At 39.1% G+C, this 17,338-nt stretch overlaps 1 protein-coding gene across 1 annotated transcript in view; it reads left to right on the top strand.

Annotated features, from left to right (window-relative positions):
* The window catches only part of LOC310648209 (uncharacterized protein), a gene marked incomplete at its 5' end in the record, with an annotated part of 73,307 nt that overhangs the window by 48,629 nt on the left and 7,340 nt on the right, over positions 1-17,338 (top strand). The window contains 8 exons of the mRNA XM_083375958.1: positions 4,785-4,892; positions 4,988-5,041; positions 7,416-7,498; positions 12,476-12,637; positions 15,718-15,825; positions 16,463-16,516; positions 16,672-16,779; positions 17,276-17,329. Coding sequence (XP_083232084.1) covers positions 4,785-4,892; positions 4,988-5,041; positions 7,416-7,498; positions 12,476-12,637; positions 15,718-15,825; positions 16,463-16,516; positions 16,672-16,779; positions 17,276-17,329 — 731 coding nt within the window. The remainder of the gene's footprint in view (positions 1-4,784; positions 4,893-4,987; positions 5,042-7,415; positions 7,499-12,475; positions 12,638-15,717; positions 15,826-16,462; positions 16,517-16,671; positions 16,780-17,275; positions 17,330-17,338) is intronic.

Genomic DNA, 17,338 nt, shown 5'->3' with positions numbered 1-17,338 from the left:
AACAAGACGTTGAATCCACTTCTGCCGGATTTGATTGACATCTAGAAACATTGTTGCAGCAGAGCGGAGACAGGAGTCGTATAAACAGCAAGTACAAGGCTTTAACCCTCAAAAAACAATTCTTTTTTTTCGTCTTGCTTACTATTTGGAAAAGAAAGGGAAAATGGTATCTGAGTGAATAGGGAGGAGAGAGGGGAAGAACTTTTTTTTCCTTTTTTATAAGAGGTGAAGGGGTTTTTCTTTTTTCCCCTCTCTCACTTTTTTTTATAGTGAAAGTGTTTGCTGGGAGATTGAGGAGGAATTGGACTTTAAATTTGCTCTGCCTGAACTTACATGATGTGGTTTTAGTTCTTAAAGGAGAAGAGAAGTGAAAGTGTGAACGGAGAGTTAAGTGCCTTTAAAATGGCTTCTAAGCCTCCTAGAATCCCTGTTACTAAAAGTGCAGGGACATCACCTGTTCAGCAATCTGGACTGCAGTCTTTGACATCATCCCCTGCAGCTTCTCCACCTGTAACGTTAAAGGACCTGCAAGATGCCTTAAAAATGGCTTTAGCCACTCAGTCTGAAAAAATAACTGAAAAAATAACTGAACAGGTGGCTGAGCTTATTGAGGAGAAGAACAAGGAAATGCGGGAGGACATTCTCTTAGCACTTCAGGTGCTGGCAGGATGTATTGAGACTTTGAATGAACGGGTGGAAGAAGTGAAACAAAATAATTTGTTGTTGGAGGCTAAAATGGGTGAAGCTGAATTTAAAATGGATAAAACAGAGGAAGAGGTTCTGATGATACAGTATAGAGATATGGAGTTTGCCCTAAGGATCAGAGATTTGAAAGAGAATTCTCAGGAGAACTTGCAAGAGATGCTGGTGGATGCTTTGGCACCTATTTTGGGGTTTAAACCCGAAGAATTCTTTGGGGAGATAGATAAAGTCTTCAGAGTTAACTCTTGGATTGCCAGGCAGAGGAAATTGCCAAGAGATGTGGTGGTGTATTTTACGAAGAGGAGGATAAGAAATGAGATTATCCAAATTTTTTATAATAAGAGATTTACAATTACTGGTCAAGAGGTGTTGATTGAACTCCCCCGTAGCCTGGGCTGCTCCCAGCTGGCCAGCGCCTCTGCTCCTGATTTCTTGGAGCAGAGCCAGGCGTCTGCGACCACCCCTGCCTGAAGGAATGACTATGGATTAAAGGAGCAGGCAGAGCGGTACAAGAGGAAAAGGTGAAGAGGATTATTATATTTTACTCTCCAGCTTGATGGACTTTTTTGGATTTTAAATCTGAAGTGAAAGTGCGTCACAATTGGTAAAAGATGGCGGCTAAACCACCCCCTAAAACTCTTCGGAGTGCTGGAACTTCTCCGGTGCAACAATCATTACTGCAGGCGCTGCATCCTCCTGATGTATTGACATCAAAGGACTTACAAGATGCTCTTGAAAAACACACCCAGGTAATTTTGGAATCAATTAATGATAGATTTGCACAGATGGAGGAGAAATTGGAGAAATTGGAGGAGAGAATGGAGGAGAGGATGGAACAGAAGTTCAGAGTGATGAAGGTAGACATCTTGTCTTCAGTGTATAAAGTGGCTGGATGTGTGGAAGAATTGGAGGAAAAGCTAGAAGATTTGACTCAAAAGAATGCTATATTAGAAGCAAAAGTATTGGAGAATGAAGACAAAATGGATAAGGAACTGAGTCTTGCTCAATATTACCAGATGCAGTTTGCCATTAGAATTAGAGGCTTAAAGGAGAATATTAAGGAAGATCTAAAGCAGCTGGTTTCTGAGGCTTTCGAAGTAGTATTGAAACAGCCAGCATCTGAAATAAAAGGAGGCATGGATAAAGTGTTTCGTGTGAATTCATGGATTGCTAGACAGAGAAAGTTGCCTAGAGATGTGGTGGTATATTTTGCAAAAAGGGAAATTAGAGATGAAGTTATACGAGCTGCTTATGATACTAAAGTTGTGATTGCTAATCAAGAAGTTTTGGTCCTAAAAGAAATTCCTCCAAAGATTTTAAGGAGAAGGAAGGATTTTACATTTCTTGTGCAAGAGCTCAAGCAAAGAGATATAAGGTTCAGATGGGAGATCCCAGTTGGGCTGATGGTGACGCACGAAGGTAAAAGGTACCGTCTGGTTACTGTGATGCAAGCGCGTGATTTCTACAATAATGTTTTAAAAGCAACGCCATTAACACTTCTGGAAGCTGAAAAGGGATCTGGAGAAGGAGTGCATCAAGAGGCCGAAGATGGTCAGATAGAAGACAACGGTGTTGGAGGAGATCAAGATACAACTTCGTCGGATGATCCTATAGAACAGAGGGTGACGCGTGCTGCTGCAAAACGATCTAAAAAGAGAAAATAGCAGGATTTGCAGAAGTCTATGGATTTTTTACAATGTATTTATAGTCAAGTAATGGGAGGTGGGAAAAGATTTGGGTGTAGACGCAATATATTTTTATATGTGGTGGTTTTCTGGAAAGGGTGAGGTTTTTTGGATTAAAGTTTGGTGGAATATACAGAAGATTCTTAAATGGAGGTTAAAGTTTTGTTTGCAATCTTTTTTTTTGTTTGGAATAATTATAGATGTGGCACTGGAAGAGGAACTGCCGATTACAGAAGAGTTGACTTTAAAGTTTTCTGATTTGGTTGAGGTGGTGAAGATTTTGGTTAATTTGAAAGATTATCTGTAAGAACGTTATATCATGGAATGGACAAAATGGATGGAGTTTATTTAGGATAAGTATAGGGTTAAGAAGTATTATGTAGTATTTGAATAACTCTTTTTTCCTTCTTTTCTTTTTCTTTTTTTCTTTCTATCTTGGGGTTTTTCTCTTTTTCTTTTTTGTTTTTAATATATATTTAATATTATTAAGGTTTGTTTTATCCTATATAAGTTAGAGAGTGTTTCTTTTTCTATCTTAGTTTTTTATATATATTTAATATTGCTAAGGTTTGTTTTATCCTATATAAGCTAGAGAGTGATGGATTTTAGAATTTATAGTTGTTAGTATATGGTTGTTTATGTTTGCTTTTTTTTATATATATACCTTGTATTTAGCTCTGGGAAGTCGGGGGGGAGGGGGGGAGGGGGGGAGGTAGGGGGGAGGAGGGAGGGGGGGAGGGGGGGAGGTAGGGGGGGAGGAGGGAGGGGGAAGGGGGGTTTTTTAAAGGAAAATTGTATCTTAAAACTTTTCAATAAAAAAAAAAGAGGTGTTGATTCTGAAAGAGATTCCCCCAAAGGTTTTGAGAAAAAGGAAAGAATTTGCTTTTTTGGCAGAAGAATTGAAAAAACAACAGCTTCAGTTCAGATGGGAGATTCCAATGGGGATTGTGGTGAATTTTGCTGGAATAAGATATCGTCTTAATACAGTTTTGAAGGCACGAGACCATGTATGGTGGACTTGTAAAAAGTTAAAGCTTTTTGGATTACAATTTGGTGGAATATGCAGAAGGTTTTTAAGAAAAAGATAAGATTTTTACCACAATTGTTTTTGTTGGGTATTATCACTAATTGTACTGCTATAGAAACCAAATTGATGCTGAATTTAATAACAGCTGCAAGACACTTGGTAGCGCAATACTGGAAGAAGGAGGACCTGCCTACTATTGAAGAATGGACTTTGAAAGTTTCGAACTTGGCAGAAATGGCTAAAATCTTGGCATATGTGAAAGATCACTCACAACAGAGATATATGGTAGAATGGAAAAGATGGATTGATTTTATTCAGAACAAATATGGGACTACAAAGTATCATTTAGCATTTGAATAGTTATTAGTAATTAGTAATTAGAGGCTATATTATTTTTCTTTTCTATGGTTAAGGAGAGTTAAAGTGCGATAGGGTTTAAAGAGTAATTATAGTAATTAGAATATTTTAGAGTAAGATTGTATGATGTAATACCCTGTATTCGGCTCTGGGAAGTTGGGGGGGGTGTTGGGATGGGAGGGATGGGGAGAGTGGTGGGGTAGATGGGGTATATGTTTCAAAAATGTATTTTAAAACTTTTCAATAAAAAAAAATCAGTTTACTTTGTTGTATTCTTGTAGGAGCATAGGAAGTGAACCAGAAAACAGCCATAGATTACCAACAGATGACCTTTGGTAGGAAAAGAAAGTTGAACCAATCAATTCCAGAGTTAGGATCATAGTCAATTTGTCCTTATGTATAACCTAATTACAGTTACTGGATATATATGAATGAATACAAATAATTTTCCCTATAAAGTTTGATACTCTGAACAATTTTGGAACTCACACAAACCAATAGAAGTCCAGAATGCAAGTCACTGTGTCCACCTAAATCTATGTTAGGAGTATTTTTCAGAAGCAAATGATCTGGATGATAATGGAGAGTTGTCACAGAACCAGTTCAATTGAGATTCCCAAGAACATTAGACAATTTGATTTTTGTTGCAAGTTCTTTAATTTGTGCATCTGATTTTTTTTTTGTTCTACTTCAGCCAGTAACTGAAGGGTAAAGGGTTGTAATCAGCAGTTCTGCCCATAGTAACAGAGATATAAATCTGCAAGCAAATTTTTTAAAACGTATCAAATCCCACATCCTAAGCCTTCTGCATTACCTTTCCCTGGTTGATCATCTATGGAAGATCCAGAAAACCATACAACAGGAAATTACTTTGGTTCAAGGGTTGGTTTAGTTAGATATATTTGGAAAATGCATAGAAAAGTGGAAATTAAATCTCATAGAATCAATATACAACTATGTTTCTGTCCCCATCTCCCTGATCTTCACCATCTGTGTTATTTCTACTCCAATAGGGTGCTGATGGACAACCAGGTGCTAAAGGTGAACCTGGTGATGCTGGTGCTAAAGGTGATGCTGGTCCTCCTGGTCCTGCTGGAGCTACTGGCTCTGCTGGCCCTGCTGTAAGTTCTCCTGCACTGCTTCCCAGTCCCTTCCATGAAAATTTTCCCTTCTCTCAGCCTTTAGTTTCATGCTAACCTTTCCCTATTGATTGCAGGGTCCTATTGGTGTTCCTGGTCCCAAAGGTGCTCGTGGAAACGCCGGTCCCCCTGTGAGTAAGAGTTCTTTCTGTATTATTAAATCAAATGCTATATTATTAAATTGTTGAAAGAAAAATCTTTATCAGGCTCCAGTCCAAGCCGGGAATAAGCAAAATGGAGACTGCTTTAGAATGAAGATTGTAGTTTATTGAAAAGCAGAGCCAGACAGAAATGTGGCTCTGGGAAAGCTGACCACATGTAGCTGGGAGTGGTGGGTTTTATACTTTCTTGGGCTTTTGTGTTTGGAGTTGTTTCCTGTTCCTGTGGCATGAACTTTGACCTGAGCTTTTGAGTGTCCTTTTTGGTATTCTGATGGTGGTGGGTTAATCCTATTATGTCCTAAAGGTCATATCCTGCTTCCCTGGGGCTGTGGATGATGGCTATGTCCTGTGTTGGATTTTTTTGGGTGAGGGGTTGTTGGTTCTAAGGATCTTTGTCTTTCTAATCCCATCAGTTCCAAGCTTCCTGGCTACAGTCTTTCTGAAAGGATGATCAAATCTGCATTTCTAAAAGCTGGCCTGCTTGGTTTCTGCTTGGAGGAGGGAGACTTGGGGCTGTCTTTGCCTACGTTTTTTCATTATTCCTTTGGGGAAATATAATATTCTGTCCTTTTTAATATCCCCCCAAAATATTTCCTTCTCTAGCAGGATGGGTGGGTGCTGACTTCCAACAAAATGGTAGTTCACTAAGGATTAAAATCATTGTTCCTGGTTTTGAAGAATGCAGAATTCAATCTGCAAAATATTGTAACATTTTTTTTTAAAAAGCCTGATTCTTAATTTTCTTTGGTTTTCTAATTTGATTTAGGAAATTAATAAATTTTTCAGCACTTATGAACTGCTGAACACAATAGAAAAAGGCAACTTTTCTTTAATAGCTTTTAATCTACACTAAGTAGTTGAGACAGGAGCTTAAATAAATATGGTATATATATATATATATATATATATATATATATATATATATATATATATATATATATATATATATATATATATATATATATATATATATATATATACATATATATATATATATATATATATATATACACACACACACACACACACACATATATATATATATATATATATATATATATATACACACACATATATATATATATATATATATATATATATATATATATATATATATATATATATATATATATATATGGCACTGGCTACTTGATAGGGAAGTGAAGGACAGCCCATATTAAAAATGTCTCACTAGCCAGCTTAATACCAAGTATGATAGTGAAAGAATCCTATTCTAGATCCTGTCACCAAGTCCTTCTAGCAGATCTTAGCACTACTTGATAGTATATTACCTAGATCAGGGCTTTTCAACCTTTTTACCCATTGTACCACTTTTAGGATATGGCAATATCCGAGTACCACCAGTCGCCTAGCAAGGTGTCAAAAACTTGATGACCAAAAAAAAGGACTGTTCAAAGTTACAATGGCACTGAAAAAAGCGCCCCCCAAGCCACAGCTGAGCAAGATACCTGCCTGCCCACCCGGCGGCGCTCTTTCTTCTGTCTGAGGTTTCCATTGTTGTGAGCATTTCTGTTGAGGATTGGGGTGGGGTGGGTGTTTGTTTTTTATTCCCCCCCCCATCTGCTGGGTGGTTGCAGCAGGTTTTGGTCACTTCACATGACTCTGGGACACTGTAACCATCATAAATATGAATCAGTTGCCAAGCATCTCAATGTAAATCACAAGACCCTGGAGATGCTGCAACATTCCAGCTGATCGGCGCTTCTTCTGGGCTCAGCAGAAGCACCAGGATCAGTGCTGCTTTCCAGATGATTGGTGCTTCTTCATGGCTCAGCAAAAGCACCAGGATCCGCGCCGAACTCCAGCTGACAGTCCCAAAGAAGCGCCGATCAGCTGGAAAGTGGCACTGGTGCTTCCGCTGAGCCTTGACAACCCTGCAGCTCCAGCCATCTCTCGCTCAAGCTTGTGCACCAGTTCAGCTCATTCCCCTCCCCTGCTACCACTTTTCTAGGATGGTCATGTACCACCTGCCAGGTGCCAATGTACCACAGGTGGTACCCGTACCACTGGTTGAAAAGCCCTGACCTAGATCCTATACTCTTACCTGTCTGAAATATTTGGGATTCCCAGTTGGCAGTTCAGAAAAAACTTACTGCATCAGAAATAAAAGCATCTTCATGTAAATAAGAAACAGTGATGTATGCAGACAAGGTGCTAAAAAGGTCCAAGAGAGCTTTTCAGGCCAGCTTTCACATTTTTGAATAAAACCAAACCCCTTTAAACAATTGCAAAACTCACTGGAACATGGTATACAGTGAACCTGTGTTAGTGTTCTTTTGTAGGAAAGGATAATTGAAAATGGAATAATTCTTTATTTTTATAGGGTGCTACTGGATTCCCTGGAGCTGCTGGAAGAGTTGGACCTCCTGGTCCATCTGTAAGTAACTACACAGTTTGTCATTGTTGGCAATAAATAAGAGGAAAAATCCTCAAAACCTCAAAATGGCCATCAGGGTGAGATCATTCACCAGGAGAATTTTTTGCCCTTTGGCAAATGAGGACCATAATGTTAATTATAAAGAGGAAATGTTACCAATGTGAGAAAAGGCTGAAGAAATTCAGGTCTTAATATCCAATGAGTTATACCCAAATTATTTTTCTTTTTTCCCTTTCTTGAGACTAACATCTATTAATTTCAATGAGTATTCAGTCTAATATTTAATTCTGAATTGGAAGCTTTAAAATACTCTACTTAGAAATAGGCTTTGCGCCCACTTTTTTTTTTTTACAAATTGCTGACTGAAAGAGGTCAGCACAAAAATTAAAACATTTGTAATAGAATGCAGGTTACCTACTTCAGTGTTATGGATATTTTGTGGATGTTTCAATTCAGAAATACACAACAAAATGAAGGAATGGACAGGAAATGTATGTTAGGACATATACTGATATAGATACACCTTATTTCCCAGAGATTTCTGGAAGTTCTTGTTAGAGAGGGCAGGCTAAGATCTCTAAGAGGAAAATATTAAAACCCTCACAATGCAACCCTCAAATTTCATTGAATCAATGCCTGTTGTTAGGCATATGGTGTTAGCCTACAATGTTGGGTTGAAAATATATTAACCATAATGCTATGACTTTAAGATGTTAATTGGCCAATGGGTGTGTAAGTGTTCTCATGGCCATAAGAGGAAGCTAGGAATGTAGCTTCTCTCTCTCTCTGAATTCACTGATCTCTACTGTTACTGTTTTTGCTCTGCTGTTGGTTTACTACTGTTGTAACCTGAACTGTGTATTGACCTCTGGACCGGTAAGAAGACTTTGTAGCTTGGACTGTTGCTATTGTTTATGTCCTGGACTGTTTATTTTTTGACTGTGCATTTTTGTTCTTACACCACCTCAAAGTAAAATACTTTTTGCTTTTAGAACTCAGTGTACTCCTTTGTGTGACTTTTACTACTCTCAGTACCCTTCCTTGTCTGTGCAACTCTTTGGTAGCACAAGGAGACCTCTGCACAACAAATTCCTTAACACTGGTTATGGGTCCAGGCCTGTACTGAGAGTTAGTACACACAGTATCCTAGCTGAGTTTGTGTTAGCTATTTGGTGTAAAATGGCACAGGAACTGTTGTCAGGCATCTCCTGGATAACCCGGTTGGATGGGACAAACTATGTTTCCTGGTCCACGAAATGCTGCTTGCTTTTGCGCAAGGAAGGACTATGGACTGTTGTTAATAACCCACCAGATACTACTGCTTGGGATCCAGATGACGAAGAGGATGCAAAGAAGTTAGACAACTTTAAATGTAGCAATGAGAAAGCTCTTTGCATTATTGGACTAACACTGAATGACCAGCAGCTTGTCCATATTCGTGGTGAGGAGTCTGCTGCTAGGTGTTGGGATGTTTTGCGAAGGCTTTATGTTCGAGACAGTGTGGGTGCACATATACACCTTACACGTAAGCTGTTTAGGGCTCGTTTGCAGAAGAATGGAGATATGCTGACCCATTTAAACTACATGAAGGCAATTTTTCAAGAGCTTCATGAAAAGGAGCTGATTTTTTCAGAGTTGCATCAGGTCTACATTATTCTGTCATCTTTGGATGAGAGTTATGATGGGTATGTTTCTTCTTTGGAAGTCCTGACCAGAGAGGAACTGACATTGACTAACATTACTGGGAGACTGCTGGAAGAGTCCAGAAGGAGGCGTGACAGAGACCAGCTGAGAGAGACACAGCCACAAGAGGAGCAGCAATTTACCACTGCTTACAACGTCAAGAAATGTTATTCTTGTGGGGCTAGAGGGCATATAGCCAAATTCTGTAGAAAGGGAAGAAGAGCAGTGGGAAGGCTAAAAAGAACGTTGGTTTGGCTATTTCTGGTGAACCAACATCCAGAAATAATGAATTGTGGGTTGTTGATAGTGGGGCTTCACAATGTATTACTAAAGAGAAAAAGAGGTTTGTTAATATGAAAAACAGCAACCAATATGTTTCACTGGCAAATGGTTGGAGGATGAAGGCCTCTGGTGAAGGTAATTCCTATTGTCCATGCATTGATGAACAGTTACCTATGTTATATATACCTAAGCTAAGATTCAACCTGTTATCTGTAAGGGAATTGGTTAAAGTTGGGTTTGTGGTAACATTCAGAGGGGAGCAATGCACTATTGAGAGGAATGGAACCTGTGTAACTGCTAATTTGAAAGATGGTTTATTTGTTCTCACAAGTAACCAGGTTAGTACAGTTAAAGCTAACTCAATATGTGAGAACAAGAAGCCACATGATGAGTGTATACATTTATTGCATAGGCTGTTAGGGCATGTAAACTTTAACTCACTACGTAAAACAGTTGAGTTAGTAGGAATTAAACTGAAGCCATGTAGTAAGTATTTGAATTGCAATGCCTGTAATCAGGAAAAGAGCAAGGCAACTCCTGCAAACAGGATAAACAGCTTCAAAACAACTGTACCTTTGGAAGTTGTGTTTGCTGATTTAATAGGACCCATGAAACCAAGTTTAGGAGGATCATGTTATATTTTAAGTATATTGGACCACTACTCTAGATATGGTTTTTGTTATCTGCTTAAGTCAAAGGCAGACACTTTCCAACAATTTGCAAACTGGCTGAAGTTCCTCGAGAGAAAAACAAAGAGAAAGGTTCAGTGCATAATTACTGATAATGGTACTGAATTTACAAACAAGCGTTTTGTTGATATGCTACAATCAGCTGGTATTGAGCATAAACGTTCAGCCCCTTATAGGCCTCAACATAATGCATTTGTTGAGAGACGTGGGCAAACGTTACAAGCCATGATGAGAACCATGTTACAAGATTCTGGCTTAACAGATAGACTGTGGGGGGAGGCAGCAAAATGTGCAAACCATGTTTTGAATATAGTTGTTAATACTTCTACTGGTAAAATACCATACACTATATGGCATGGTAGAAGACCAAACCTTGATTACCTGCACACGTTTGGCACCCCAGCTTGGGTCCACATTCCTGCACAACTCAGGAGTAAAGGCCAACATAGGGCTAGGCAATTATACTTTGTAGGTTACAAAGCTAACCACAGATCATATCGTTTCTGGGAACGAGGCACAACTAATGTATATAACAGTGCGAGTGCAAAATTCCTTGAGCACGTAGGTTGGGATAGGTTAGAGCAAGAAACTGTTAATACTGATCCTCTAGTGTTTGAGGACTCCTCTGATAACGTAACTAGTAATGATAATATATCTCCTGTAAATATAGAAGAGGGGATAGGGGAGATAAAAGATGAATCAGAGGAAGGAAAGGAGACTGAAATTCAAAGCCCTGTAATTCCTTGGCGTTCAACGCGCATCAGACGTCCACCTGATCGCTATGAAGCTAGTATAATATGTCAAGTTAGTTTAGTGCCATCTAACTATGATGAGATCAGGATGTATCCTGAAAAGGAACAAGCATCATGGAAAGCTGCAATGAACAGGGAGTTGAAGTCTTTGCAGGATCTTAAAGTTTATGAGAAAGCAAAACTGCCACCTGGTGAGCAAACTATAGGTTGCAAATGGATATATAAAATAAAGAAGGGTGTAGATGGAACTATAACCCATAAGGCACGTTTGGTTGCACAAGGTTTTGCCCAAACTACTGAGGATTATGACCAAGTGTTTGCACCCAGTCTAAGGGCAACTACTTTAAGTCCATTAGACAAAAGCACATAAGCTTATCTACAATGGAGGCTGAATTTTCATGTCTATCAGTGTTATGTACAGAACTGCTAGTGTGCAAACAATTATTGTTAGATATGGGTTTAAATGTAAATGATCCATTTATTGTGTATGAGGACAATCAAGCTGCGATAAAGATGGCTAATAATGCTGCAGTAAGAACAAGATCTAAATATACTGATCTTCGTTATTTAAATGTCAGACAATGTGTCAAAGATAAATTAATACAGCTAGAGTATTGTTCATCTGATGTAAATATTGCAGACCATTTTACGAATGTACAAAGTGCTGTGAAACACAATGCTAATTGTGAAAGAATGTGCATAAGATTGTAAGAGTTATATATTATTCTACCCAAAGGGGAGAATGTTAGGCATATGGTGTTAGCCTACAATGTTGGGTTGAAAATATATTAACCATAATGCTATGACTTTAAGGTGTTAATTGGCCAATGGGTGTGTAAGTGTTCTCATGGCCATAAGAGGAAGCTAGGAATGTAGCTTCTCTCTCTCTCTGAATTCACTGATCTCTACTGTTACTGTTTTTGCTCTGCTGTTGGTTTACTACTGTTGTAACCTGAACTGTGTATTGACCTCTGGACCGGTAAGAAGACTTTGTAGCTTGGACTGTTGCTATTGTTTATGTCCTGGACTGTTTATTTTTTGACTGTGCATTTTTGTTCTTACACCACCTCAAAGTAAAATACTTTTTGCTTTTAGAACTCAGTGTACTCCTTTGTGTGACTTTTACTACTCTCAGTACCCTTCCTTGTCTGTGCAACTCTTTGGTAGCACAAGGAGACCTCTGCACAACAAATTCCTTAACATTCCCAGAGATTTCTGGAAGTTCTTGTTAGAGAGGGCAGGCTAAGATCTCTAAGAGGAAAATATTAAAACCCTCACAATGCAACCCTCAAATTTCATTGAATCAATGCCTGTCAATTAAAAATGCTGGATTTTTTCAACATGCCACTTGTTCAGAATGTGGTTAGTTAGTTTCCTTGAAGGGGCCTTAAGAAACATACAACTAAATAATTAGCCAAAGGGAGAGAAAATTTTGCTCATCCAGAGTGATCTGTCTGATTGGAAGCATAATTGCATCCCCATCCACAGCACCTCAATTAATGAAGATTTATTTAAAAAAAATATTGTTGCATACAACTCAGCCTTTTGGCTGGATGTTGCAGTGACTGATATGTCTGTTACTTTTTTTTTCCCCTCAAAGGGCAACATTGGTCTTCCTGGCCCACCTGGCCCTAGTGGAAAGGAAGGAAACAAAGGACCCCGTGGAGAGTCTGGACCTGCTGGGCGCCCTGGTGAACCTGGACCTGCTGGCCCACCTGGTCCTCTTGGTGAGAAGGGATCTCCTGGTGCTGATGGACCCACTGTAAGTAAACCTAAAATTCACTTCTCTTAAATGAAGTGTTTGAGCCAAGTTGGGTATCTCCTCCTTGAAAAGTCTCCCTATTATTACATCTAGCAATAACAGTTTTGAAAGCAAATTTATCTGAAACTGACATTTAAAGGTATCCTTTCCTGGTGGTTATAGCATGCCTTTTCATGCACCTACCACCCATGACCATTTTAATGGCAATTGGTAATAACAGCCATGTTGCTAAACTTACAGTTCTGGAAATCAAACTACGCACAACTTGGGGACCTCCCAAGTTAGAAACATTATTCAAATTAGTTACATTTTAATTACTCTTTTAAAAAAATGGTTTCCTACCTTTGTTATAGTTATATTTACTAGTTTGTTTGCTTATGTTGTTTTGAATAAAAAGCATGACATATGAAAAATCTCAGTAGTAAAAGAGTCTCTCTTCTGTAGAGAATTTTACATATAGGCATCAAGAAGATGGGGATTCATGTTTAGGAAGGATATGGGTTGGAAAACTAGGAAGGAATATTACTTGTAATGTTAAAAAATATCAGGGCATCCACCAGTTTTCTCATTCATGTAAGCCCTCCAAGATTCTTGTATCCAGTCATAGAAGGGACAACACACTGCTTGTTACTTAGTTATTGAGGTCTAGTTCCATCACCTTCCTTAAGCTGATGACCAATGACTATGTTAGCTGAAGAGGAGAAGATGTGCAGTCCATAAATCATTGAAGAAAAAAGATGGAGAAATCTGGTAGACCATGCTACTCATAAGAAAGAAACCTGTTTGTCCACTTAAATCTATGCTTTGATTCTAAAATCTGTTATTTTGTTTTATAGGGTGCACCTGGTACGCCTGGCCCACAAGGTATTGCTGGACAACGTGGTGTAGTTGGTCTTCCTGGACAAAGAGGCGAGAGAGGATTCCCTGGACTTCCTGGTCCCACTGTGAGTACTTCTCTTCAATTCAGTCATCTGGAGTTTTCAGGAATGTAATATTAATCCATTTTCATTCATTAGCTTTATGACATAAACTTTGATCTCCAAGAAAGAAGCAGAGTACTAAAAAAAAAGAAAAGAGTATCTGAGGTCTCCTAGGAGGGTTCACACATACATAGGGCTGCAAACACAAGTGGCAAAGGAAAAATTTAACTGGATTTTTCTTCAGACCAATAAATAAATAAATAAATACGGGCAAACTCAATGAAGGTTTCCTTTTGTTTATACAGGTGAAACTCAAAAAATTAGAATATCGTGCAAAAGTTCATTTATTTCTTCTGCATTGTTTGGTCTCATGTCTCTCATCTTTCTCTTGGCAATGCCCCATAGATTCTCTATGGGGTTCAGGTCAGGCGAGTTTGCTGGCCAATCAAGCACAGTAATCCCATGGTCATTGAACCAGGTTTTGGTGCTTTTGGCAGTGTGGGCAGGTGCCAGGTCCTGCTGGAAAATGAAGTCAGCATCCCCATAAAGCTCGTCTGCGGAAGGAAGCATGAAATGCTCCAAAATCTCCTGGTAGACGGCTGCGTTGACCCTGGACTTAATGAAGCACAGTGGACCAACACCAGCAGATGACATGGTTCCCCCAATCAACACAGACTGTGGAAACTTCACACTGGACTTCAAGCATCTTGCAGTGTGTGCCTCTCCATTCTTCCTCCAGACTCTGGGTCCTTGGTTTCCAAATGAGATGCAAAAGTTGCTCTCATCAGAAAAGAGGACTTTGGACCACTGAGCAACAGACCTGACAATCCTCTCCAGGCTGCAGTCATCCCTGCTGCTTGTGCACCTTTTTCTTCCACACTTTTCCCTTCCACATAACTTTCTATTAATGTGCTTTGATACAGCACTTTGGGAACATCCAACTTCTTTTGCAATTACCTTTTGAGGCTTTCCCTCCTTATGGAGGGTGTCAATGTTGGTTTTCTGCACAACTGTCAGGTCAGCAGTCTTCCCCATGATTGTGATTCCTACTGAACCAGACTGAGAGACCATTTAAAGGCTCAGGAACCCTTTGCAGGTGTTATGGCTTAATTAGCTGATTAGTGTGGGACACTTTGAGCCTAGAATATTGCACCTTTTCACAATATTCTAATTTTCTGAGATTGTGGATTTGGGGTTTTCATGAGCTGTACGCCATAATCATCACAATTATGAGAAATCACGGCTTGAACTATCTTGCTTTGCATGTAATGAGTCTATTTCATAATTAGTTTCCCCTTTTAAGTTGCATTACTGAAATAAATGAACTTTTGCACGATATTCTAATTTTTCGAGTTTCACCTGTATGTTGTTTCTTCAATAATACTGTGCTAAATGTGTTTGTATAGAAAGCACAGTTGATATACAGGGTATATTTCCAAGGAACAGTGATTCGGATTGCAACTGAAGTCTCAAGGCAAGAGTGTTTTTTAACCCAGTTGCTGTTCTTTATTTCTGCACATTCTTTCAATGCACAATAGCAATCGGCTTGATTTGTTTCCCCATTTGTGATAGTATTAATGTGCATTGCTGCAGAGATAAGTTTTGTTTTCTACTAGTGGTAGATCTGCCTCCATGCTGAGGCTGCACTTAAAAGATACGTAGCAGTATTACCTGAAGAAGCAATATATATTCAACATTTCACACAGGACAAAGTCCATGTTGTGTGGCTCTCAGAATTCAGCTTGATTTAGAGTTTAGGCAAAATGAACAATCTTGCCTTGTGTTAATCCAAAGGACAAGCGCCTTCCCCAGAGCTGGCTGTTCCATTAGGCAGAGTGAGATTTTTGTTTGATGAGATTTGGGATGTCACAAAAGGGAAGCAAATGTTTTAACATACTAGGAGAGAAATGAAAGATCCATGATCAAGTTACCTGGCTGACAATGCATTTTGATTTAAGCAATTCCAAATCAAGCAGCAAAATGCCGTATCTTACTGTGTATCTCATGCCTTGAATTTTGAACATATTTTATTAGTATTTTCCCAGATACTGAGTACTAGAGAATATCATTCATAATCTATATGATTTGGTTCCTCTTTTCTCTCTTTGGAACAGCAGTTCTTGTTAGTCACAGCATTGCATTCTCTTTTGCTGTCCATAGGGTGAGCCTGGCAAACAAGGTCCATCTGGTTCCCCTGGTGAACGTGGTCCTCCTGGCCCAATGGGACCCCCTGGATTGGCTGGACCCCCTGGTGAAGCTGGACGTGAGGTGTGTCTTCATATTTCCAAGGGAGTTTGATGCTTCCAGCTCTCAACTTTTTCATTCCTGTGTGGAAGTTTAGTTTCATAAAACCTACTACTATTAATTTCAAAACTAGAAGTCTGTAGCTTTGGAAGGGGACATCCCTTAGAGGTAGAACATATGTTCAGTGTCATACAGGAAGACCTCAGTTCAATTCCTAAGCCCTCTAACTAAAAGAGTGGTAGGAAATTCAAGAAAGTTCTATGTTTGAGACCTTAGAGAGCTTTAATGTATCAGACAGGTGGAGGCTAAATCAGCCAATGGTTTGATTCAGTGCAAGGGAGCTTCAGGAAAAGACAGTTAATGATAAGATATATGAAAATCTTGAATTCAGTTTTTAGCATTCAAAGCTCTTGTTTAAAAGACTTCTCCTGGAGACCTTGGAGGGATGCTCTCCCTAAGCATCCTAAGTAATATCCCAAGGTTTGAGTTGGAATACAGCCATTTCATATAGTCTGCATTCTAATTAAATACTTTATTGGAGAGTCTGGAGTTGCTTGTCAGTGTAGGATTCTAAATTCTCTATTGTGGTCAAGTTCAAGCTCTAACTCTCCTTAGTCTTGCCATCTTGCTTAATCTGTCTCCCTTCTTTCTTGGTTCACAGGGTGCTCCCGGTGCTGAAGGTGCTCCTGGACGTGATGGTGCTGCTGGTCACAAGGTGAGTTATTAGGTATTTGAATGAATCACACACCAAGGATCAAGAACTGACCAATGCTACAAGATAATCATATTCAAATGATTTTGAAAAAAAGGCTGACTTCACACTGATTATGAGCTTTGATCTTCTTGTCTCCCTTTGCCTTTCCCAAATAGGGTGATCGTGGTGAGACTGGCCCAGCTGGTGCTCCTGGTGCTCCTGGTGCCCCTGGTGCCCCTGGCCCTGTTGGCCCTGCTGGCAAGAATGGAGAGCGTGGTGAGAGTGTAAGTGACATTTTTTTCATTCTTAGATCATGTTTCAAATGTAGCAAGAGAAACCTTTTTCCAAACACCAGAGTCATCCTTTCTTGCTCCAAGAGTTGTGCTTTCATATGCACAAGAGAATATTAATCCAAAACAACTGATTTCCAACTGATTTTCATGTTCCAAAGATCAGGCTTACTTCTCTTATTGAAAAAATCTTATTGATTCTTCTTTAAATGTCCAGTTATATTTATATATATTTATATATTTATATTTATTTGATTTATATACCGCCCTTCTCCCGAAGGACTCGTAGCTGTGGAAACAAAAGAGAAATTAAAGTTATTGTCTCATAAAAAATATATTTGCTCCTTGTAAAATAAAATATAATTCACATTCCAGAATTCTTCTTGCTTGAAAAGAAATAGTTCCATAGAATGACTGAATTTCCAAGGAAAGGATTGGCAAGTGGAGATGCTTAACTAAAGATGTGAACATTTTTTTTTCTCTTCTCAAGGGTCCTGCTGGCCCGGCTGGTCCCACTGGTCCTGGTGGTGCTCGTGGTCTTGCTGTAAGTTGG

Source organism: Vipera ursinii, assembly GCF_947247035.1.
Source record: "Vipera ursinii genome assembly, chromosome: W".
In the NCBI taxonomy this organism is placed as follows: Eukaryota; Metazoa; Chordata; class Lepidosauria; order Squamata; family Viperidae; genus Vipera; species Vipera ursinii.
Note: the sequence above shows the minus strand (reverse complement) of the source record. Positions and strands in the feature narration are given on the sequence as shown.